This window comes from Eucalyptus grandis, chromosome 6 (assembly GCF_016545825.1).
Source record: "Eucalyptus grandis isolate ANBG69807.140 chromosome 6, ASM1654582v1, whole genome shotgun sequence".
NCBI classification, from domain to species: domain Eukaryota; kingdom Viridiplantae; phylum Streptophyta; class Magnoliopsida; order Myrtales; family Myrtaceae; genus Eucalyptus; species Eucalyptus grandis.
This window is the reverse complement of record NC_052617.1, coordinates 48,288,291-48,308,411: the sequence shown is the minus strand read 5'-3', so window position 1 is coordinate 48,308,411 and position 20,121 is coordinate 48,288,291. Positions and strand designations below refer to the sequence as shown.

General features: G+C 36.4%; 1 protein-coding gene across 2 annotated transcripts; it reads left to right on the top strand.

Annotated features, from left to right (window-relative positions):
• Window positions 1-3,362: 3,362 nt before the first annotated feature.
• On the top strand, window positions 3,363-18,470 carry LOC104450396 (subtilisin-like protease SBT5.4). Of its 2 annotated transcripts, XM_039315305.1 has the most exons (13): window positions 3,363-3,720; window positions 8,426-8,513; window positions 9,405-9,758; window positions 10,033-10,142; window positions 10,245-10,342; window positions 10,470-10,634; window positions 11,854-11,962; window positions 15,738-16,272; window positions 16,530-16,627; window positions 16,751-16,996; window positions 17,139-17,253; window positions 17,372-17,585; window positions 17,691-18,470. In XM_039315305.1, the coding sequence occupies exons 3-13, from the start codon at window positions 9,675-9,677 to the stop codon at window positions 18,224-18,226; spliced, it is 2,310 nt and encodes a 769-aa protein (XP_039171239.1). In that variant the 5' UTR covers window positions 3,363-3,720; window positions 8,426-8,513; window positions 9,405-9,674; the 3' UTR covers window positions 18,227-18,470. The 2 variants fall into 2 exon arrangements, with proteins under 2 accessions (XP_039171239.1, XP_010063227.2); XM_010064925.3 differs by lacking the exon at window positions 8,426-8,513.
• The last annotated feature ends 1,651 nt before the right edge of the window (window positions 18,471-20,121 follow it).

Sequence of the window (20,121 nt, the reverse complement as noted above, 5' to 3'; positions counted from 1 at the left end):
ATGATCTGCATTGCTTGTCTCTGAATCATATTTCTCCGACATGGTTTAATCAAATGTTAACCCAACAGACAAGTGTCTCTGTCAATATCCGTTGCTGTGAGATCCAATATTTGCTAGTAGACACTAATGCTAAAAAAGAAAATACAGAGACTAGATTTCTGCGACTATCTCCTGAAAAAAGAAGAGCCCAGTAGAGTAGATGATCAGAAGGAGTTCATCAATCGACTTTCCATCTCTCGTGAGCTAATCCCCAAGTCAAAGATTATCAAGATGAAAACTTTAAAGTGACAAAATCGCTGTCCTGTTTGATCTTTTTTGTTTTTAGTCCGAGTCTTATTTGACGTTAACCTGCAAATCATCGGTTAGCTCAATTCAATGCGCAAATCCATAAAAGAAAGGGGTATACAGGAGAGACTATGAATCCTCCATTGTAGAACCAGCTCGATCTAGATCAAACATATCAATCTAAACAAATATATGCCAAACATATCCGACTTTGAGTATACAATGTTACGTAATGGTTATATCACATTCCAGATAAGTTGACCCAGCACATATGAAGCGGGTGGAGGAAACCGGAAACCGGCACAAAACCTAAAATAGAAAAAAAAAAAAAATCTTCCATTTATATTCATAGAGAAAGAAATCATCAGAAAATTAAAACCTATAAAAGAAGAACCAGTAAATGAAAACAATAAATGATAATTTGTATCTTCCCAACTAGCCCATCCCAGTAGTTTCAAAGAATCTATGCTCCGTCTCCATTTACTCTTGTCTCTCGTCCTCCCACTCATTTTGAGATATTTGGTTTCGTTCCTAACTAATATAGATTGACAGATTCATCAACACCTAACTGATAAGATTTCCCATCTTGACCTTTTGGTGGTTGGATGGACCAATTAGCACTATTGTATTTGGTTGGGCTTTTGAGGAAACTTTTTGGAAAAATGCCAAAGACGGTAAGTTTAAGGGATTTTTCAAAATGCAAAATAATATTAAGTGCACGAGAAGCAACTTTAATTTAAATGGTGTTTGCAAAAATCACACTTGTAAAGGTCTTTTGCTTTTTTAATTAAACAAAATTAAATTGTCAGCTTCGGAGGCCCAGATTTGGCACCGACAATCGTCAAGCAAACCCCAGTGACCCTTAGTGAGGGTTGCTTAAGATTGCGCAAGATTGGTGATGGATTCACTTGGACGTTGCACGAAGGAAAATAGTGAGGGCATTTCCATAATTTTGAAAATTTAGTAAGGGAAGAAGAAGAAGAAGAAGAAGAAGAAGAAGAAGAAGAAGAAGAAGAAGAGGAGGAGGAGGATTAATATCATGAAAAACTTCAAACTAGTACATTTATGACAAATAAATAGTAAAATCCTAAATCGGTACATCCGTTAACTGGCACATATCATCTAACTTAACAATTTAAAATAAAATTTAACAAAAAAAATTTACTGTCAAATTACTAAATTTGATGACACATAATAGTTTACGGTAAAAGTGAGCATTGGTTTAGGGTCAATTGTGGATCGATCCTAGACCGGCCCAACTCTACCAGTCCTGGTTAGGTTGGACAGTGTCGGTCTTTGGTCTTGGGATTCTTGGACCAATATTGTACGGGTTGATCCTTGATCCTGAAGTTTAGGACCGGTCCAATCCAAACTAACTCTGACTATATATATTATATCTAAAATATATTTTATATTATATATAGGGGTTAATACCTTGGAAAATCCAAAACTAGTACACGTATGACAAATTTATCTCAAACTAATTTTTTTTATCATAAAAAACTTTAAACCGGTATATCTGTGATAAATTTACTCCAACTGACCATAAAAAACGTTAAACTGATATACTTGTGATAAATTTATCCTAAACTAATTTATTCAACTGTCAAAAACTCTAAACTGGTATATTTGTGACAAATACACCCTCCATTAAATTGGATTAATATCACAAAAAATCACAAAAATTGTATAATTGTGACAAACGGAGAGTAAAATCGCAAATTGGTACACCAATCAACTGTCACGTTTCATTCAACTTAATAATTTGGTAGTAAAATTAAATGAAAACTAACATATGATAAATTTATCACAAGTGTATCAGTTTTGCATAAATTTGTCAATGATGTACCGTTTTGGGGTTTTTGGTTGTCAAAAAATTAATTTTGAATAAATATATCATAGGTGTACCGATTTAGGTTTTCCAAGGTATTAACTCTTATATATAACAACCCTTTACCCAAAAAAAAAAAAAAAAAAAAACTCTAATATATAACATATTATTTATAATTTTTTTATATAGAAAAACTCTAAGGCAAATGGCGTCAACAGTATTAAATGGCTCCTTAATTAAGAGTGCAGATAATTTTATATTGTTCTTCAATAGCTTAAACTTTTAATGTTTTTTACGGCATCAATAGCCACAATTTACAAATGAGGAAAATATCTCTATGAGGAGTCCTCACAATGTCTAAAACGGCGTAAACAGCTCCTCACGGTATCTTCCTCCAATATTTCATTCTCTTCTATCTTCTTTATCCTCTTAGTATTCAATTTTCCAAAATAATAAATAAATAAATAAATAACTTCCCCACTTGTCACTCGACACTCACCTCGCTTGCTTCTAGCTGCTTGCACCACTTACCGCTTGATGCTTGCCCCGCTTGTTATTGGCCGCTCATCCCACTTGCCCCCTGACACTTGTGCTACTTGCTTCGCTTTGCTTATCTCGCTCGTTATTAAACCTATTGAGTTGATCCAATTATTGATTGCATTTTCAGGGAGTACAAAAAATGAAATAAAAAAATTATCAATTGGTCCCAAGTTAACTTTGGAATTGATTGGGTCGGTCCGGTCCTTGGTTCCAAAAAATAGAGTCCGTACTTTGCCCCAAAATTAAGGACCAATGCTATGCGGATTGGTCCTAAGGTTAGAAAGTGGATTGGCCTAATCCAAACCATGCTCACCCTTAGTTAATGAGTATATCAGTTTAAGATTTTATTCTTAATTTGTCATAGATGCACCTGTGGGCACCCGAATTTTTATCGTTATTTATTTCGCAAAAATATAAAAAGAAATTTATAAAAGATAAGAAGCAAAAAATTGAAAAAATGAACAAAGTAGACCAAACAAAAATAAACGGGGGGAAATCGAGCGGGCCGGCTTGTCTAGCCCACTCGGTTATTTCCCGCTCACCCTTCGACCCAGCTTCCCGTGTCCTTTCTTTTCTGTGGCCCATTTTCCTCCTTTCTTGAGCCCACTAGAGACCAAGAATAGAAGGCAAAAATCCAAAATGGCTGAGCTGGCGGATAAGGAGGGGGTATCGTCGGGTCGGGCATTGTCATTGTCATTGTCGGGCATTGCTGGGGTGCTGGCTGGCTTTCAACGAGGAAAGAGAGAAGTTGCGCCATTGGAGAGAGAGAGAGAGAGAGCGACATTTTACGAGGAGATCTTTCCCTAGCAGAAGGGAGATTACAGAGAGCAGAGAGAAAGATATTTCGCAGAGGCCGGGAGAGAGGAAGTTGGTATATCTAGGTTCTCAAGCAAAGGGGAGCCTCGTCGCCGGAGTTTATACCGGATTCCGGAGCTCCGATCAAGGGCAAATCCGGAGTCGTCCTTCACCGCTTCGACGAGCTTGCTACCACGGAAGGATAGGAACGGCCAGACGACCTCCAGCCAGCGTTGCCGATCAGGATCCCAAACCGCCGAGCAAAGCAGGTAAAATCTCGATTCCCGGGAGCCCCGCTTTGCCTCAGCCGAGAAATACATGTCTGAGTTGATTATAGTTGTCTCGAGGAGACTGTGATGAAATCAAGTAGGTTTGTTGCTAATAATGATGTCCGGGGTCTGTACGTGTTTTTTTTTATTTTTTTGGTAACTCGGGACTCCGTACAGCCGACAGCCGGCAAGGAGGTAAATCCGGAGCGGGTCTGTACTTGTTGTTGCACGTGGGAGGATCGTAGTACTGCCCATCACGTTGATAAAATGCTGGAGTGAAGTTGCGAAAATCCATGTTGTCTGTTTCGACGTTAGAAGTCTGTTTAACGTGTGATTGCTCGCTCACACGTTATCGGAGCACGACTTTTTTGTGTTTTTTCGCTGAGTTTTCATGTGACTTCGTGGAAAAAAATCGGTCGATGGCGGTTTAGCTTTGAGTCTCTCCCTCCGCCGGAGCTACTTTCCCTCACCGGTGCAGCCAGAGGCTTGAGGACGCACCAGTCAGTCCACTTCGCTGCATTTTAGTGCATCTTTGTTTGGCTTGCTAAAATCGTTGCTGTTAAATGTGTGGGTTCGGTGAGATTTTTTTTTTTTTTTTTATCGTTGGAGTCGTTGGAGTAGACGACCAGCGATGGGCCGGCGGCGGTTGGTGGCGTAGTCCGGTGGTCGGTCGTGGTTCGGAGAGTGGTGGCCGGAGTTCTGGTTTTTGTGCGATGGAGTTGTTGCTTCAGCCAAGGGTGTGCAGGTGAGGAAAGCTTCGGAGAAGGAGTCGCAAGGTTGCAGAATATGCAGTAAGAAAAGGACAAAAAATGGAGAAGAAATAAAAGAGAGAAAAGAAAAGAAAGGAAAAAAGGAGAGGAAAAAATGAAGAGTAGGCTAGGGGGTGCTCTGTTGTGGGCTGGGTGCATTTCAAAATGTGGGCCGAAAAACAAGAGTGAAAAATATAAAAAAAAGTTCATGGGCTTTTATAATTAATTCCGAGCGGGCTTTTAGGGTTAATATTTTTAGTACAACCCGATCCAATAGGGTTCGGGTCGGTTTAGTTGGGTCGGGTCTCTTCACCCCGGTCCGAATCCCTTTTTTATTAACAATAAATAAAAAAATATTGAATGTTTATAAAAGAAAAAATCAATTAAAATTTTTAATAATTAATTTAAAAAAATTAAAAAATCGAGAAATTAAAAAATAAAAATTCAGGAACTTGAGGAAATAATAAAAAATTCAGAAAATTCGAAAATCAATTAAAAATTAGAGTTTTAGAAAATCATTAAAAATTTTAAAAAATATGAAAAAGTCATTAAAATTTTTTAGTAAACTCTTACAAATTAAAATCGAAAATTTGGATAAGCCTTTAGGGCTTTACAATAGAAATTCTTGTTCTGCTTTGTCTTGTTTATTTTTTAGGGAAAATTTTAGGATGCTTGCATAATTTATATTATGATTATAATTGACTACGCTTTTTAACATTTGGATGTTATTTCCTTGTTTTAGAATGATTGGGACAAACCTTAGATTTTTTTGATAGGTTGTTATGGCGTTAGTTAGCACATGATTAGGTTAAGTATTGAAAGGGCATTAGCCTTAAGGCTAAAGTAATCAAGTCCTTAAGTCCAAAATTTCTAGTTAGTAAATAGTAAGATATCCTCTTGTATCTTACTAGTTTTTAGCCAATCTCATAAAAAATTTGCATAGGCTTAATTGATTAAAAATTTGAATGTTCGATGTTGGCGAGATATGAGTTTGGGAGAGCTTGAGTTAATGGAAGGTCATTGGCTCGAAGTTGACAATACTCCTAAATCTAACAAATTCTTTGCTCTCACAAGAGGATTAGATCGCGAGAGCATCAATTTGTAACTTTTCGTTGTATTAATTCAATTTAATGGAAAATTAACTGAGGGTAAATTTGTAATAAATGTATCAGTCTGGAATTTTGGGGGTAAAAAAATTAGTTTAGGATAAATATATCACAGAAGTATTGATTTAAGGTTTTTTATAGTAAAAAATTAGTTTATAGTAAATTTGTTATATGTGTATTAGTTTTAGATTTTTGGTAGTACTAGTCAAAATAAATATAAATTAGCATTACAGGAATACTGAATCCCAAAGCTCCAACGGCTTTACCTTGTGCACGTGCACTTTAGATGACTGTAAAAATCAAATATATCTCTCCAAAATTTTCCAAAAAAAAATTGCCGAAAGCATTTGTCAAAGGGCCTCTACTGTAAAGGATTTTCATTTGTCCAAGGGCCTCTACTATAAAGGATTTTTCAAAGTGTTGTTAATACAGCCCCATTAAACCCCCCTTCAGTTTTCCTTTTCAAAATCGCAGGAGAGTCAAAATCAACCATTCATTCAACTAATTTTCAAACACGCACAGATTAGTCAAGTTTATCTGTATTAGAAAAGATTATATGAATGAGAAGACAAGCCTTGTTGAGCGAGAGACATTATCATTTGAACGCAAAAGGTCAATCTCATGCAAATAAAACGTCGCCTACAGAGACAAATATCCGGACATATGGGGTAAAGAATTATACATTTGCCATAGAACAGATTGTATAAATTAAAACCAAAGCAGGCAATTAACTCTCGAGCGCGTATGTGCCACATTCTATGGTGGTGGTTGGCTATCTTGCCTTGGGAGCATCATGTCGTCGTTTATTTTCAACCGTCGGATCACTGATATTGTAAAAGTTGAAGCGGAGGTTGACTGGTCAAAAAGGTAGACTAGAAAAAGAAAAAAAAGAAAGAAAGCGCCTTTGATTAAAAGAAGAAAAGAATGAAAGAGGAGAGAGCTTTATTTCAAAATGCCGACAGCGAGCGAAACGAAGAAGACGGATGGATAACTTCACACGTACATGCCTCGGAAATCTCGCCATATCCAAGCTGGAGTAACTTCATTTCACAGCACCTAATAAAGATTCGAACCTCTTATTCTTCTAATTGGAGTTAGATCATAAATTTGAAGTGGTGTGATTTTTTAGCCACAAAATTGTATTTAAAAGTTATTAAGCTGTGAAATTATTGTGGTAGTGATAATTTAGGTGTTGTGGACTTTGATGGATATCGATTTAGAGTTATGATTTGATCGAAATGAATTTTTTAAATTTCACACACAAACTCTACATAGCAGACAGCTTTGAATATCTACTTTGAGCAAGCTTTTTATTGGCGTGTAGGAGTGGTTTTATTAGCAATGAAGCTTAAATTAGTTGATTTGTAGCTGTGGTAGCTTTTACTTGATTGTAATGTTGTTTCTCACTTATTTGGAAAGATCGCAAGTCTAGGTGAGTGGGGCTTTTCTTTGAGTTTGTAGACTACAAAAGTGATATTGATTTGATATATTATGACATTTTTTATTGCATAAATCTAGATCGGACATTTATTACTCTTTGGTTATTAGTGAATGGTTTGAGAAGTGTTTTAGAAAAGTATTGTTAAATGTCATATGTATTTCTTTGCAAATCAGGTTAAAAAATAAACTTTGAAAAAGATTGAAAAAAGTTTTATGAAATGTATTTGAGCTAATGAGCTAAGTTATGAAAGGGTATACGTTTTGATTTGTAAAATGTATTTTGATTTATGGCAAGAACTCTAGATTGATTTTGTGGATTTTTAGAGGATGATGGTTTGATGCTCATTGTTAGTGAGAACCCAATTAGGGATTTTTGGGTATATATACGAGTTTCAACTCTCAAGATATCCTTTGGGCTAGGCCACTAGCTGATAATAGGTGGGGACCTAGCCAATGAGGAATCTTGGTTGCATTAGCACTAGGAGTTGTGTTGGTTAGATATTAAGGAATAGATTGGTTGAAAGAATAAACTATTGACATATGATGTGATGGAGATTGATGGGCATTGATATTTGAATTACGATGATAGAGTAAATGAGTAATTCTCAATAAGTTTAAAGCTCTGTTGAGATGAAACAAATTATATTTGATTTGGTACATATATTATATTTTGGGTTTGGATTATGAGTTTCTAATATTACTTTATATATGTGCATAGTGAATGTTCAATCTACTTAGAAGAAACATTCCCCTCACTAAGTTGTGATTATTCATACCATTCATTTTAAATTTTTTTTAGGTTACGCAGCTAGTGGCAAGTAGATTAAAAGCGTTTGCATTATTGTAGAATTTTTGGCATGAGCTATATATAGATGAGATGTTTGCCGGGTTTGTTGTTAGTTTAGAGATATAATTATAAAAACTCCGATATTATAACCAACTTACTAATATACAGATATGGAGATGTATATATTGATAACAAGTTGTTGGTTGGTATTGAAATTTCATCCTTCACATGGAAGGCAGCTGTTGAGAATGGTTGTGTTATCTACCTATTCTTGTTGGAGCAGGGGTGTGATAGATAATTGAATGTTAGTACTCAGTGGTCGCCGGTGTCCTTCATTTTCGCATCATCAGAAGACCAATCAATATTCATTTTCTTCATAGCACCTTCTTTCTATTTCCAGTCACATAAAGGCCAGAATACTAGCCCTTTCACTTTCGCGCCAAAACAACAAAGAAGTCTTAACACGTCAAACATAAATGAAAAATTTAATAACGCATGCTTGACATATATCCTAATGTCACTCCTCTGGAGGACCCTACTGTTAATACTCGCAAAAGAAAATGGCAAGCATTATGAAACTTAACAATTAAAAGAAATTCTAATGAATGGAAATACTGGATTAGTTAGTAAAGAGTCCCAAACGCGGCTAACCAGCTTTATGGTCATGGTGGTGCACTCAACCACAGTCCAGCTCAATGGTCACAACCCTGAGTAAGTTTTTAAATTCTTTCTTTAAAACAGAATATGTTTGACATATTATCCTTGAGCAGAAATGATTGTATTCATATTTGATATATGCATATATATATATATATATATATATATATATATATATATATATGGGTAGGTTTGATTATATATAATTCTTTCTCTAAAATACCACCCGTATTTGACAAAAAACGAAAAAGAAAGCCGCCATTGATTTTAGTCGACCGCGAAGCTAGTAGGTTTGATTCCAATTTAAATACGGGTGGTTTTCAATTCCAAAAACTATGAATTGACTTAGATAGTGTTTCCAAATTTTATATATGAAATCTACCTACGCTTGATTGACCATACCAATCATCTGGCACGCTAGTCTTAATAAGCACTAGATCTAAAATAAATAAGAAAACGGCACAAACCTATTTATGTACAAATAGGGCAACAAATACAAAAAGAAAGAATCATAATTGATATTATTTTAGAAGATGAAGATCTATGGGATTAGATAAGGGATACTTTAATCATTTAAAATTACTATTTTTGTTATTTGTTTGGATATGCCAATCGTCATTCACCAAACTTTCACTTAATTGGTTCATTTTTCTTGCAAAGATAAAAAGTTAAGGTTGGAAGATGCTTTCTATTTGTTGAGATGCAGCGTTGCTAAAAGAATTAAAAAAACAAACACAAAAAAGAACTTTCCCGACGATGAGAACCCCAAGGAAAATGGAAATATGCTCGCTGTTCTCAACTTGCATGCATAAGATCACATCGACTTTACAAAAGTAGGACATGTCTCGCAGTCCCTCTTCCTCTTTTTGAAGCCATTAAGTTCGGTGATAATTATATATAATATCGATTTCCAACCATAAGCTTACTCGTGATTCATAACTGCAGAATGATCTCGCTGAAGATCATGAAAGAAAGGGAAATTTGATATCCTATTGCATAATCCACATTCCACAATGGGGGTGTTGATATGGTCGTGAAGGAAGTTTCACTATTGTTGCGTCAAGCAATTTGTCTGCTTACGTAAAAAGGGTGAAAGCAGAGATTCAAAAACAGGCGAAAGCAGAGCAAAACGCTTCATTTGCACTTCTCGTCTGAAAGCAGAGGACTTTACATTATATTCGAGTTTGTTTGAAGTTGCAGAAGAAGCAGAGAGCAATGGAGCTCTCCTTTCGCTCCCATTTTCTCCTTTCAGCCCTGTTTTGGTGTCTGGTGCATTCATCCGCCTTTGGCTTGGAAAAGGTAATGCTCACTTTTGGCCTTCTTGTATGCAAAAATAAGATTTATTGAACTTTAGCTGTTTTCAATCAGGGAAGTCTTCAGTTTTGATCACCAATTATTTTGGCAGAATGGTTTATTTTTCTCATCTTTTATCTTGGTTTTTTACCCAAAATCATTTTTTATGGTGCTTCCTTCGAGTTCTAACCATGTTGTCTCTCACTCTGCTTCTCAGTTTCATCATTTTCTGGGCGTTTGCTTTTCAATGGCCTCATTTTTTCTCCTCTTTGTGCTTCAGCCTTACATCGTCTACTTAGGATCTCATGCACACGGTCCAGAACCGACCGCGGCAGATATTGAAAGCGCCACCAATTCTCATTATGATTTACTCGGATCGTACTTGGGAAGGTATAGTTCCAATTTATACTTCACAAGCATGATACTGTACTTTTTCTTCACTCCTAGTAAAATGTGATTTCTTTGCTCTGTACTTCCGCCTCATTCGGACAGCAATGAGAAGGCTCAGGAGGCAATTTTCTATTCATACACTCATCACATCAATGGTTTCGCCGCAATTCTTGAAGAGGATCAAGCAGCAGAAATTGCGAGTGAGAGCTTGACTTCATTACTATGTGATTTTGATTTCTGTGTTTGATTGGTCTGTGAAGCCAAGACAATGCTGCTCTGTTTTCTTCCGTTTCATCTGCAAATTTCATCGCTCATCTTTTGATGCAGAGCACCCAGATGTCTTGTCTGTGTTTCTAAGCAAAGGAAGGAAATTGCAGACAACAAGGTCATGGCATTTCTTGGGGCTAGAGAGAAATGGGGTGATTCATCAGAGTTCCATCTTGAGGAAGGCTCGGTTTGGTGAAGATACAATTATCGGCAACCTTGACACCGGTATCTTTCATTATGTTTGGGATTTCGGAGTTTTTTTTTTTTTTATTAATTCAACTAAGGCATGTTTTACCCAAAAAAAATAAAAACTGAGGCATGTTTTTTCTTTTCCTTTGTTTTTGGCTCAAGTTGTTTTGATTCGCATTCATCGTCATATCTCGGCGGACCCCTGAAATTGCTTTAGTTGCATGAGTAGAACCTGATTTGATGGCCGCACGTTTTTCAAGGAAACTTTAGTTTCCTGACCAATTAATGAATTCAGGAGTTGACCCCAGCAGTTCTGCTATGTCAAGCGTTGTTGTATTAACTCTATATATTTCTAGATCAGCATCTTCTGCACACGAGTAAACAACAAAGTGAGATCATAAAGCTTAGTTGCGCACATTAGAAAAATTATAAGCTGCCAAATCAAGAAAAATTTCCTTTTATTAATACCTTCTGGAGAGAAAAATGACTTTGGAAATTGATGTTTTAGTTTTCATTTTTATTTAATAAAAATTACAAAGAAAAACTCAAGAAAATCAATGATTCAGAATTCTCCCATGGATAAAGTTTTTCAATTATTTTCTAACAGCATGAAAGATTCATATTATATTGGATTAATATCATGAAAAATGCTAAACTAATACATCCATGACTAATTTAGCACAAATTAGTTTTTTGCCCATCAAAAACTTCAAACTAGGGCAAATGTGACAAATTTACCTTTCATTAGTTTTCGTTAAGTTTTATTGTCAAAATTCTAAGTTGAATGACGCGTGAGAGTTAACGGTCCATATGTTATAGGTGTTTTAGCTTGTGGTTTTTCATGGGAATAATCCAATTGAACGATAACAAACGAAGAGTAAATTTGTTATAAATGTACATATATATATGATTTTTTGTGGTCAAAAAATTAGTTAGAGGTAAATTTGTATTAGTTTGAGATTTTTCGTAGTATCACCCTATTGTATTTGTGCTTAGCAACTTTTATTTGTTTTATCCACCAACTCACCACTGATCTCGTGTCCTTTTAAAAAGGTTCATAACCTCTTCGTTGAAAAGCTTGAGGGAATGGTGGTAGGGTCGTTGGCGTATGAATTTTGACTATATTCATAAAATGATTTTTGCTTCCGTTGTGCATAATACAGGCATCACACTCTGATTGTCTAAGGGTTTTTTTTTTCTTTGGTTGGAATTCTGCAGGAGATGCTTATGGTGTCTCTTTTCTATTTTTCTACAGGTGTTTGGCCAGAATCGAAGAGCTTTAGCGATGAAGGGATGGGTCCTATTCCAGGAAAGTGGCGCGGAATCTGTCAACGGGGCATAAAAGATGACTTTTCTTGCAACAGGTTTTATTCCTCACAGAGCATTTCCTTTTCTTCTTTGCCTCACTGAAATTGATTTCAAGTGTTTCCACGGATTAATAAATATTTTAGTTTCGGTTGACTTGTTTGTCGTGTTTTTCAGAATAATTTTTTACAATTGCATTTTTAGTTTTTACAGCAAAAAGGAGGAGTGAGTATTTCTACTGGTTTAATGAGAAATCGTGTTCATATAACGACACCAATAATTGCCTATATTGGCACTGGCTCATGAGAAAGATGGTGCGATTCTTACATGTGTTCCGATCTGATACACCAGTTTTATCAAAACATTGTTGGTTGTGGGCAATGACGATGACTTTATGACGGAATGTTTTGGAGAGAATGGTCCATAGTCTACATAGAATCGCGTTCATTTAAAGGTGTCACTAGCATCATTTTGCAAAGGAATTTTTGAAATTCTCATCAAAGCAGAACTTCAAAAGTTTAAATTTCATCCTTTGTTTTTTCCAATTGCATTAATTAAAGTCTGAGCCGTTGATCTACTCAGTTGTTTTATATTTAACTATTACATGCAATGGCCGACCCACCTAGTACTTAGTAATTGGGAATTGGACCGGGATGACCGGTTTCCATTTTTTGGGATTGGAGACCAGACCGGGCCGACTGGGTTGGTCCGATCCAATAGAATCAGCCACTTAGCAAAAAAAATTAAAAAAATACTACAGTTATTACAATGTTAGGTTTTATTTATTATTAAGAAATTAAGAAATTAAAATATATATATATATATTTTAAAAAGAGTCAGTCCGGTTCCCCTTGGAATAAAAAAAAAATAGCAGTAAGTTTAAGCAAATCGCCGCTTTGAGATTTTTTCTTCTTACTTATTACCGGGTTTGATAATATTCTATTCATATATTATATAGAGAAGTAATTCATAATCATTCGGAGACTAAATCTTGATATACCTAAGAACAATACATTTTTGTTACTGTGAGATATATTGGCATCTGCAGATCATTTGATTAAAATGATTCATAATTGGTACACTTAACGATATGAATCATTTGAAAAATAAGTGTATCCATTATGAACCTTCTTTAAAAAGGTCTAAAGGGTAAGCTACATAACAAGTAGAAATAGTAATGAAAGGGGGAGTTCGTATAAGAACTAGTAGGAATGGTATCAATTTCACTCGAAGAGAAAATTCTACCAATTTCGATTTGACTAAAAAATATAGGCATTTGTGAAAAACTGTCATCCCAGTCAACTGTATTGGGATGCCCCAGATCCGACATGTCTCATGAAAGGAGTAACATGAAGCTCAGAATTATGGGTGTATAAAATATTCCAAGGGGATTGGTCTATGGTTTGGGGCTTTAGCAGGTCTTTTGATAGAGATCAATCGTTTATTTTCAGATGCGTTGATCATTGGTTTTTTCAATAAGATTACCAAACCTATCAATTGATTTACTTAGCCCACACCTGTATTCTAATTTTCCTTTATACCACATCGAATTGAACCACCATTTTTCTGTAGAAATTTCTTACCCCTATTTACGTGAAAATACAATAGATGAATAGTCATTCGATGAAAAATCATTTGAATATTTCATTTTCTATCGAAATAAGCATAGAGATCCAATCATTACCAGATCAATTCGGATTGGCTCTCGTTCGTTTAGAAAATGTGGTTAAAGGAACTATATGTTGAGCAATTAGGCATAAATTGATACCAACTTCTCAGAATTTGGTAACTTCAACTCCATCAACAGCCACTTACGATTTTTTTTTTTTTTTTTTTTTTTTGGATTACACCCATTATCTCAAGTTTTGGATCGAATGAATTCATTGACACAAATTGTTCATGGGAGAAAATTGAGTTATTTGGGCCCTGGAGGATTAACAGGGCGCACTGCTAGTTTTCGAATACGAGATATCCACCCTAGTCACTATGGACGCATTTGCCCAATCAACACGTCTGAAGGAATCAATGTTAGACTTATTGGATCTTTAGCAATTCATGTGAGAATTGGTCGAGGGGGTCTCTAGAAAGCCCATTTTATGAAAAAATGGAGTCTTTGTCTAAAGAAATGCCTTTAATGAATTCTCTGGGAACTTCTCTAGTAAATGGAATATACAAAATTGTGATCAATCAAATACTGCAAAGTCCGGTATCTATTACCAGTTAGAATTGGACCAGGGCAAGTATGCCCCCATCGTCTAGTGGTTTAGGACATCTCTTAAATTAACCCTTGCTCGAAAAGAGAAAAATCCTTCATTTTTTGGATTGGATCCATCCCTTTGATTGTATGTATAGTATCTCAAAAACTAAATATCTAAAAAATTTCCCTCTCTTTTTTATATTGATATTGAAAAATTGAAAACCAAATGTGGTTTTCCAATCACAAAAGCCAAATATAGGACAAATTGCGTGAATATGAAGTGCATGAATATAGATTATGCCTTAAAATGAAAGACAATTCCGAATCAGCTTTGTCTTCAGCTTTGTCTACGAACAAGGAAGCTATAAGTAATGCAACTACGAATCTCATGGAGTTAAATATAAATAATATTGAAATTATAATAAAAAGAAAATTGAAAATAACAACAATTTTCGTTTTTTTTTTTCCTATTTTAATTTCTATATTTTAATTTTTTTCTATTATAAAATATATATATATAGAATTATATTTAATTTGGTATTTCAATTTATTATTTAGTATTTCTATATTTACATATTTTAGGTATATTAGTATAGTTTATACTATAGTTTATTATTTAATATTTAATAAAATTTTGATAAGTTAATATTTTTATTACTTAATATTAAATATAATTAATCAATAGAATTTCTATAATTTGATAGAATTTTAGAATGGAATAGAATTCCAAATTCGAATTCTTTTGAAATTGAAAAAAAAATATAATATGAATAAAAAAGAAAATATTCGAAATTTAATATAATTAATAATATTATTTTTAATATAATTAATAATATTATTTTTTAATATAAATTGTAAATTGAATTGGAATTGCCTTGAACAAGTATCTGGCCTAGCTAGGGATAAATATTATCTAGACATCTCGTATCAAGGTATCAAGAACGAAAAAAATGCAGATATAATCGAATGGTAAAATTTCTCTTTGCCAAGGAGAAGATGCGGGTTCAATTCCCACTATTCGCCCAGGAACCCGACCGAAAATTACCGGTTCCATTTTTATAGATCCAGGAACCAGACTAATGTCCCTGGGAACTAGACCAAGTTGGCCCAAACCAGCCAATCGGATATGCGCACCCCTACCACCTAAGACTTTTGCCTAGTTGTTTATTGTTTAGCAAGCTATGACATTGATATTTTGCATCTTTTTTGTACACTCTTACACTTATGTTGTTCACATGACTAATATTGCTTATTAAAGCACGCTCGTGATTTTGTGTTGTCGTTGGGATGTGATCTTTACTACCTTTATCTTCTGCAGTATTGTTTAGTCTGCCAAATTTTTCTACTCTCTCTGAGGAGTTTTACAGCCCTACGAGAAATTACCTCTTTCCTTTTGCAGGTTTTATCACAGAAAGGTCATGTTCTCTTGAAACATTAGAGCTTCCAATATTACTAATTTAAAAAGTTTTCTCGCTTACAGCCCTCGGAATTTTTTATTTTTCTTTTATGTCACGATGATTAATTTCACGATATGAGACTTTAAAAGATTAAAATCTAAAGAAATGAACCCTGAAAACAATTGTTTCATGTGACTTTCACAACTTAGTGAATCCAATCTCTCATTTCTCTGTGCTAAGGAAGCTGATTGGAGCGAGGTACTTCAACAAAGGCTATGCTGCTTATGCTGGACGTCTTAACTACACATTCTACACGGCACGGGATCACAAGGGTCACGGGTCCCACACTCTGTCGACAGCGGGAGGAAGCTTTGTCCCAGGAGCGAATGTTTTTGGGTATGGCAATGGAACAGCTAAGGGAGGATCTCCTAGGGCCCGTGTTGTGGCGTACAAAGTGTGCTGGCCTCCAATCCATCAGAAGAAGTGCTTTGACGCGGACATCTTGTTAGGCTTTGATGCTGCGATAAGCGATGGCGTTGATGTTCTATCTGTGTCTTTAGTAGGGGATCCAGAAGAGTTTTTCATGGATTCGATCGCCATTGGATCCTTCCACGCAGCTAGGAATGGGATTGTGGTGGTTTCTTCTGCCGGTAACTCCGGGCCCCAACCAGGGACCGTGTGTAATGTTGCTCCATGGATGATCACTGTTGCTGCAAGCACGATTGATCGGGAATTCACGACGTATGTTGCTCTTGGAGACAAGCAGCGCCTAAAGGTATTGCACTGCTCTTATACACAGATGAGCTTGCCAGTCGTCCTAGGTTGGTCTCTGGATCTATGTGCAGTGTAATGACTAAACTTGGTGAGTCGATCTTGCTGCCCATGAAAGAAATTCTTCTTTCTCCAGTTCACCTGTATACTCTTTCTAAATATCAGTTTCTTTTTATTTTCAGACGGTAGGTCCTTGTAGTTTAAATAGTTACGCCTTTTCTTGATACTAAACGGGTAATGAATTTATGAATTTTCTGAAAGGGGTCGAGCCTTTCGGCCAATGGGTTGCCATCCAATAAATTATATCCACTAATCAGTGGCGCAGATGCGAAGATTACAAATGTGTCGGCCACAAAAGCGTGAGTTTAATCTGCTGACATTTTTCAAAATATTCTCTTTCTCAGCCATATCCACTTCTGTATGGTACATTTCACTTTCTTAAACGATTATAGGAAATCTGAGTATTGCTTGAATTGTTGCAGTTTGCGCTGCTTGGCTGGAACCCTTGACCACAAGAAGGTGAAGGGGAAGATCCTGGCGTGCCTTAGGGAATACGGGACGGTTGACGAGGGACACCAAGCTGCACTTGCAGGTGCTGTTGGGATGGTTTTGGCTAATGATGAAGCGAGTGGGAATGATATTTTTGTTGCTCAAGCTTACGTTCTTCCCGCTGCTCACATCTCTTTCCTGGATGGGAAAGTTCTCTTTACTTACATCAACTCCACGAAGTAAATTTTCTAAGCAGTTTCTTCTTTTATTTTTCACCTGCTGGCGACCATATTTCTGGGTCATCTCACTTCTTTCAGGATTCTCTCATTCTGATATATGCTTTTACTTCTCTGTGCGCATGTGTGCACGTATCTGTCTCAGGTTTCCTGTGGCTCATATTACCCGTGTGAAGACAATGTTAAACACGACACCTGCACCAATTATGGCATCCTTCTCATCTAGGGGACCGAACACTGTCGAGCCAGCAATCCTGAAGGTATATTTACTGAGATTAGTTGGTGATGTTTCTGAAGGTGTCTGTGTGCTTTTTGGTTAATCCTGTCAACTGTTTAGTTTCTGTGCCAAAACATCTTATTCTCATTGGTGTACTTCAGCCCGACATTACGGCACCTGGAGTGAACATCATTGCTGCTAATACGCTGGCAGTCGGTCCGACAGGTGAAGAATTTGACAAGCGTAGAACGCCCTTTAAAGCAGCCTCGGGCACCTCCATGTCCTGTCCTCATGTATCTGGCATTGTTGGTCTCCTCAAAACCCTCTATCCCGGTTGGAGTCCTGCCGCAATACAATCAGCAATCATGACCACCGGTAATGTATCTTCATACGTTCCTTCTCTCAATTCTTTTATCATTATATGTTAACTGCAAGCAGATTCTTACTTCTTTGTTGTGTCTAACTTTGACAATTACACAGCAAGCACACGAGACAACAAGGTAGAGCCAGTGCACGATTCTTCATTGGTCAAGGCAACTCCTTTTTCATATGGTGCTGGACACATCCAGCCAAGCCGTGCTATGGACCCAGGTCTCGTGTATGACCTGACGGTCAACGACTACTTGGACTTCCTATGCGCCCGAGGCTACGATGAATCCCAACTGAGGTCATTCACCAATGAGATTCACGCATGCCCTAAACATTTTAATGTGGCGGATATGAACTACCCTTCTATCACTGTCCCGAATCTCAATGGCACGGTGGTGGTCACAAGAAGGGTGAGGAATGTGGGCACTCCTGGCACGTATTATGTGCGCATTAAAGCACCAGCGGGAGTGGTGGTCTCCGTCCAACCACAGAGCCTGGTGTTTGAAAGGTTTGATGAAGAGAAGGAATTCAAGGTGGTGTTGAAACCTAAGGTTGCTGGCAAGCCCGTTGATTACGTGTTTGGACGGTTGATCTGGTCTGATGGGGTGCACTATGTGAGGAGTCCTCTGGTTGTGAAGCACCGGTGAACATGACAACTGCGAGGAAGATTGGGGCCTGACAAACTAAATAGGCTCCGACGGTAGCTGGCTCTAGCCTTCAATTTTCTCTTTGGGGGAGAGAAATTTCTCAGGGGCAATGATTTTTTCTTCCCCTTTCTATCAAGAGGAAACAAAGTATTTCGTTTAATTGGGGGAGAAAAATGAAATTTGCTTCATGTATTGACAAGTTTACTTGCTAATAAAAAGTAATTATAGATCCAGATCAAAGAAATGGTGGAGCCATCTTCAATCTATCTTATGCTCTGTTTTGTTGCATTATTTCTGTCCCTGAAGTCAAATCCAAATGCCGACCTAAAAAAAAAAAAAGTCAAATTCAAAACACAGTCAAGAAATATAACTAGGTGTCATAATTTTACGCATGCAATTCGCGTTTGCAAACTATCCCCTTGGGTCCGCAAGTCTGTACTAACAACATAATGAAAAACAAAGAAGCAAAGATATTAATGGAAATGGGTACTCAGAAGTCAGAACATGATCTGCATTGCTTGTCTCTGAATCATATTTCTCCGACAAGGTTTTATCAAATGTTAACCCAACAGACAAGTGTCTCTGTCAATATCCGTTGCCGTCAGATCCAATATTTGCTAGTAGAAAAGACACTAATGCAAAAAAAGAAAATACAGAGACTAGATTTATGCGACTAGACTAGATTTCTGCGACTTTCTCCTTAAAAAATAAGACCCCAGTAGGGTAGATGATCAGAAGGAGTTCATCAATCGACTTTCGATCTTTCGAGAACTAATCCCTAATTCAAAGATTATCAAGATGAAAACTTTAAAGTAACAAAATCGCTGTCCTGTTTGATCTTTTTTGTTTTTTTTTAGTCCGAGTCTTATTTGACGTTAACCTGCAAATCATCGGTTAGCTCAATTCAATGCACAAATCTATAAAAGAAAGGGGTATACAGGAGGGACTATGATCCTCCATTGTAGAACCAGCTCGATCTAGATCAAACATATCAATCAGAATAAATATATGCCAAACATATCCGACTTTGAGTATATAATGTTACGTAATGGTTATATCACATGCCGGACGGAAACCAGCACAAAATCCAAAATGAAAAAGAAAAAAAAAATCTTCCATTTATACACAGAGAAAGAAAACATCAGAAAATTAAATCTACAAAAGAAGAACCAGAAAATGAAAACAATAGATGACAATTTGTATCTTCCCAACTAGCCCATCCCAGTAGTTTCAGAGAATCTATGCTCCGTCTCCATTTACTCTCTATCTCTCGTCCTCCCACTCATTTTGAGATATTTGGGTTCATTCCTAACAAATATAGAGAGACAGATTCATTAGCACCTGACTAACAAGATTTCCCATCTTGACCTTTTGGTAGTTGGTTGGACCAATTAGCACTATTGTATTTGGTTGGGCTTTTAAGAAAAAAATTTGGGAAAATGCAAAATACTATACGTTTAAGGAATTTTTCGAAATGCAAATAATGTTAAGAGCACAAGAAGCAACTTTAATTTAAATGGTGTTTGGAAAAATTGCATTTATAAAGGACTTTCACTTTTTCAGTTAAACAAAATTAAATCTTGGGCTCTGAAGACCTAGATTTGGCATCAACAACCGTCAAGCTAACCCCAGTGACCCTCAATGGGGGTTGCTTAAGGTCATGCGAGATCAGCGATGGGTTCACTAGGACGTTGCATGAAGGAAAATAGTGAGGGCATTTCCATAATTTCGAAAATTTAGTGAGGGAAAATTGAGAAGAAGAAAAACTAGGTTAATACCACAAAAAACATCAAACTGATATATCTATGAGAAACAAAAGGTAAAAACCCAAACAATAAAAATTCACTATCAAATTGTTGAGTTGGATGATACATGGCAATTAATAGGTATACCGG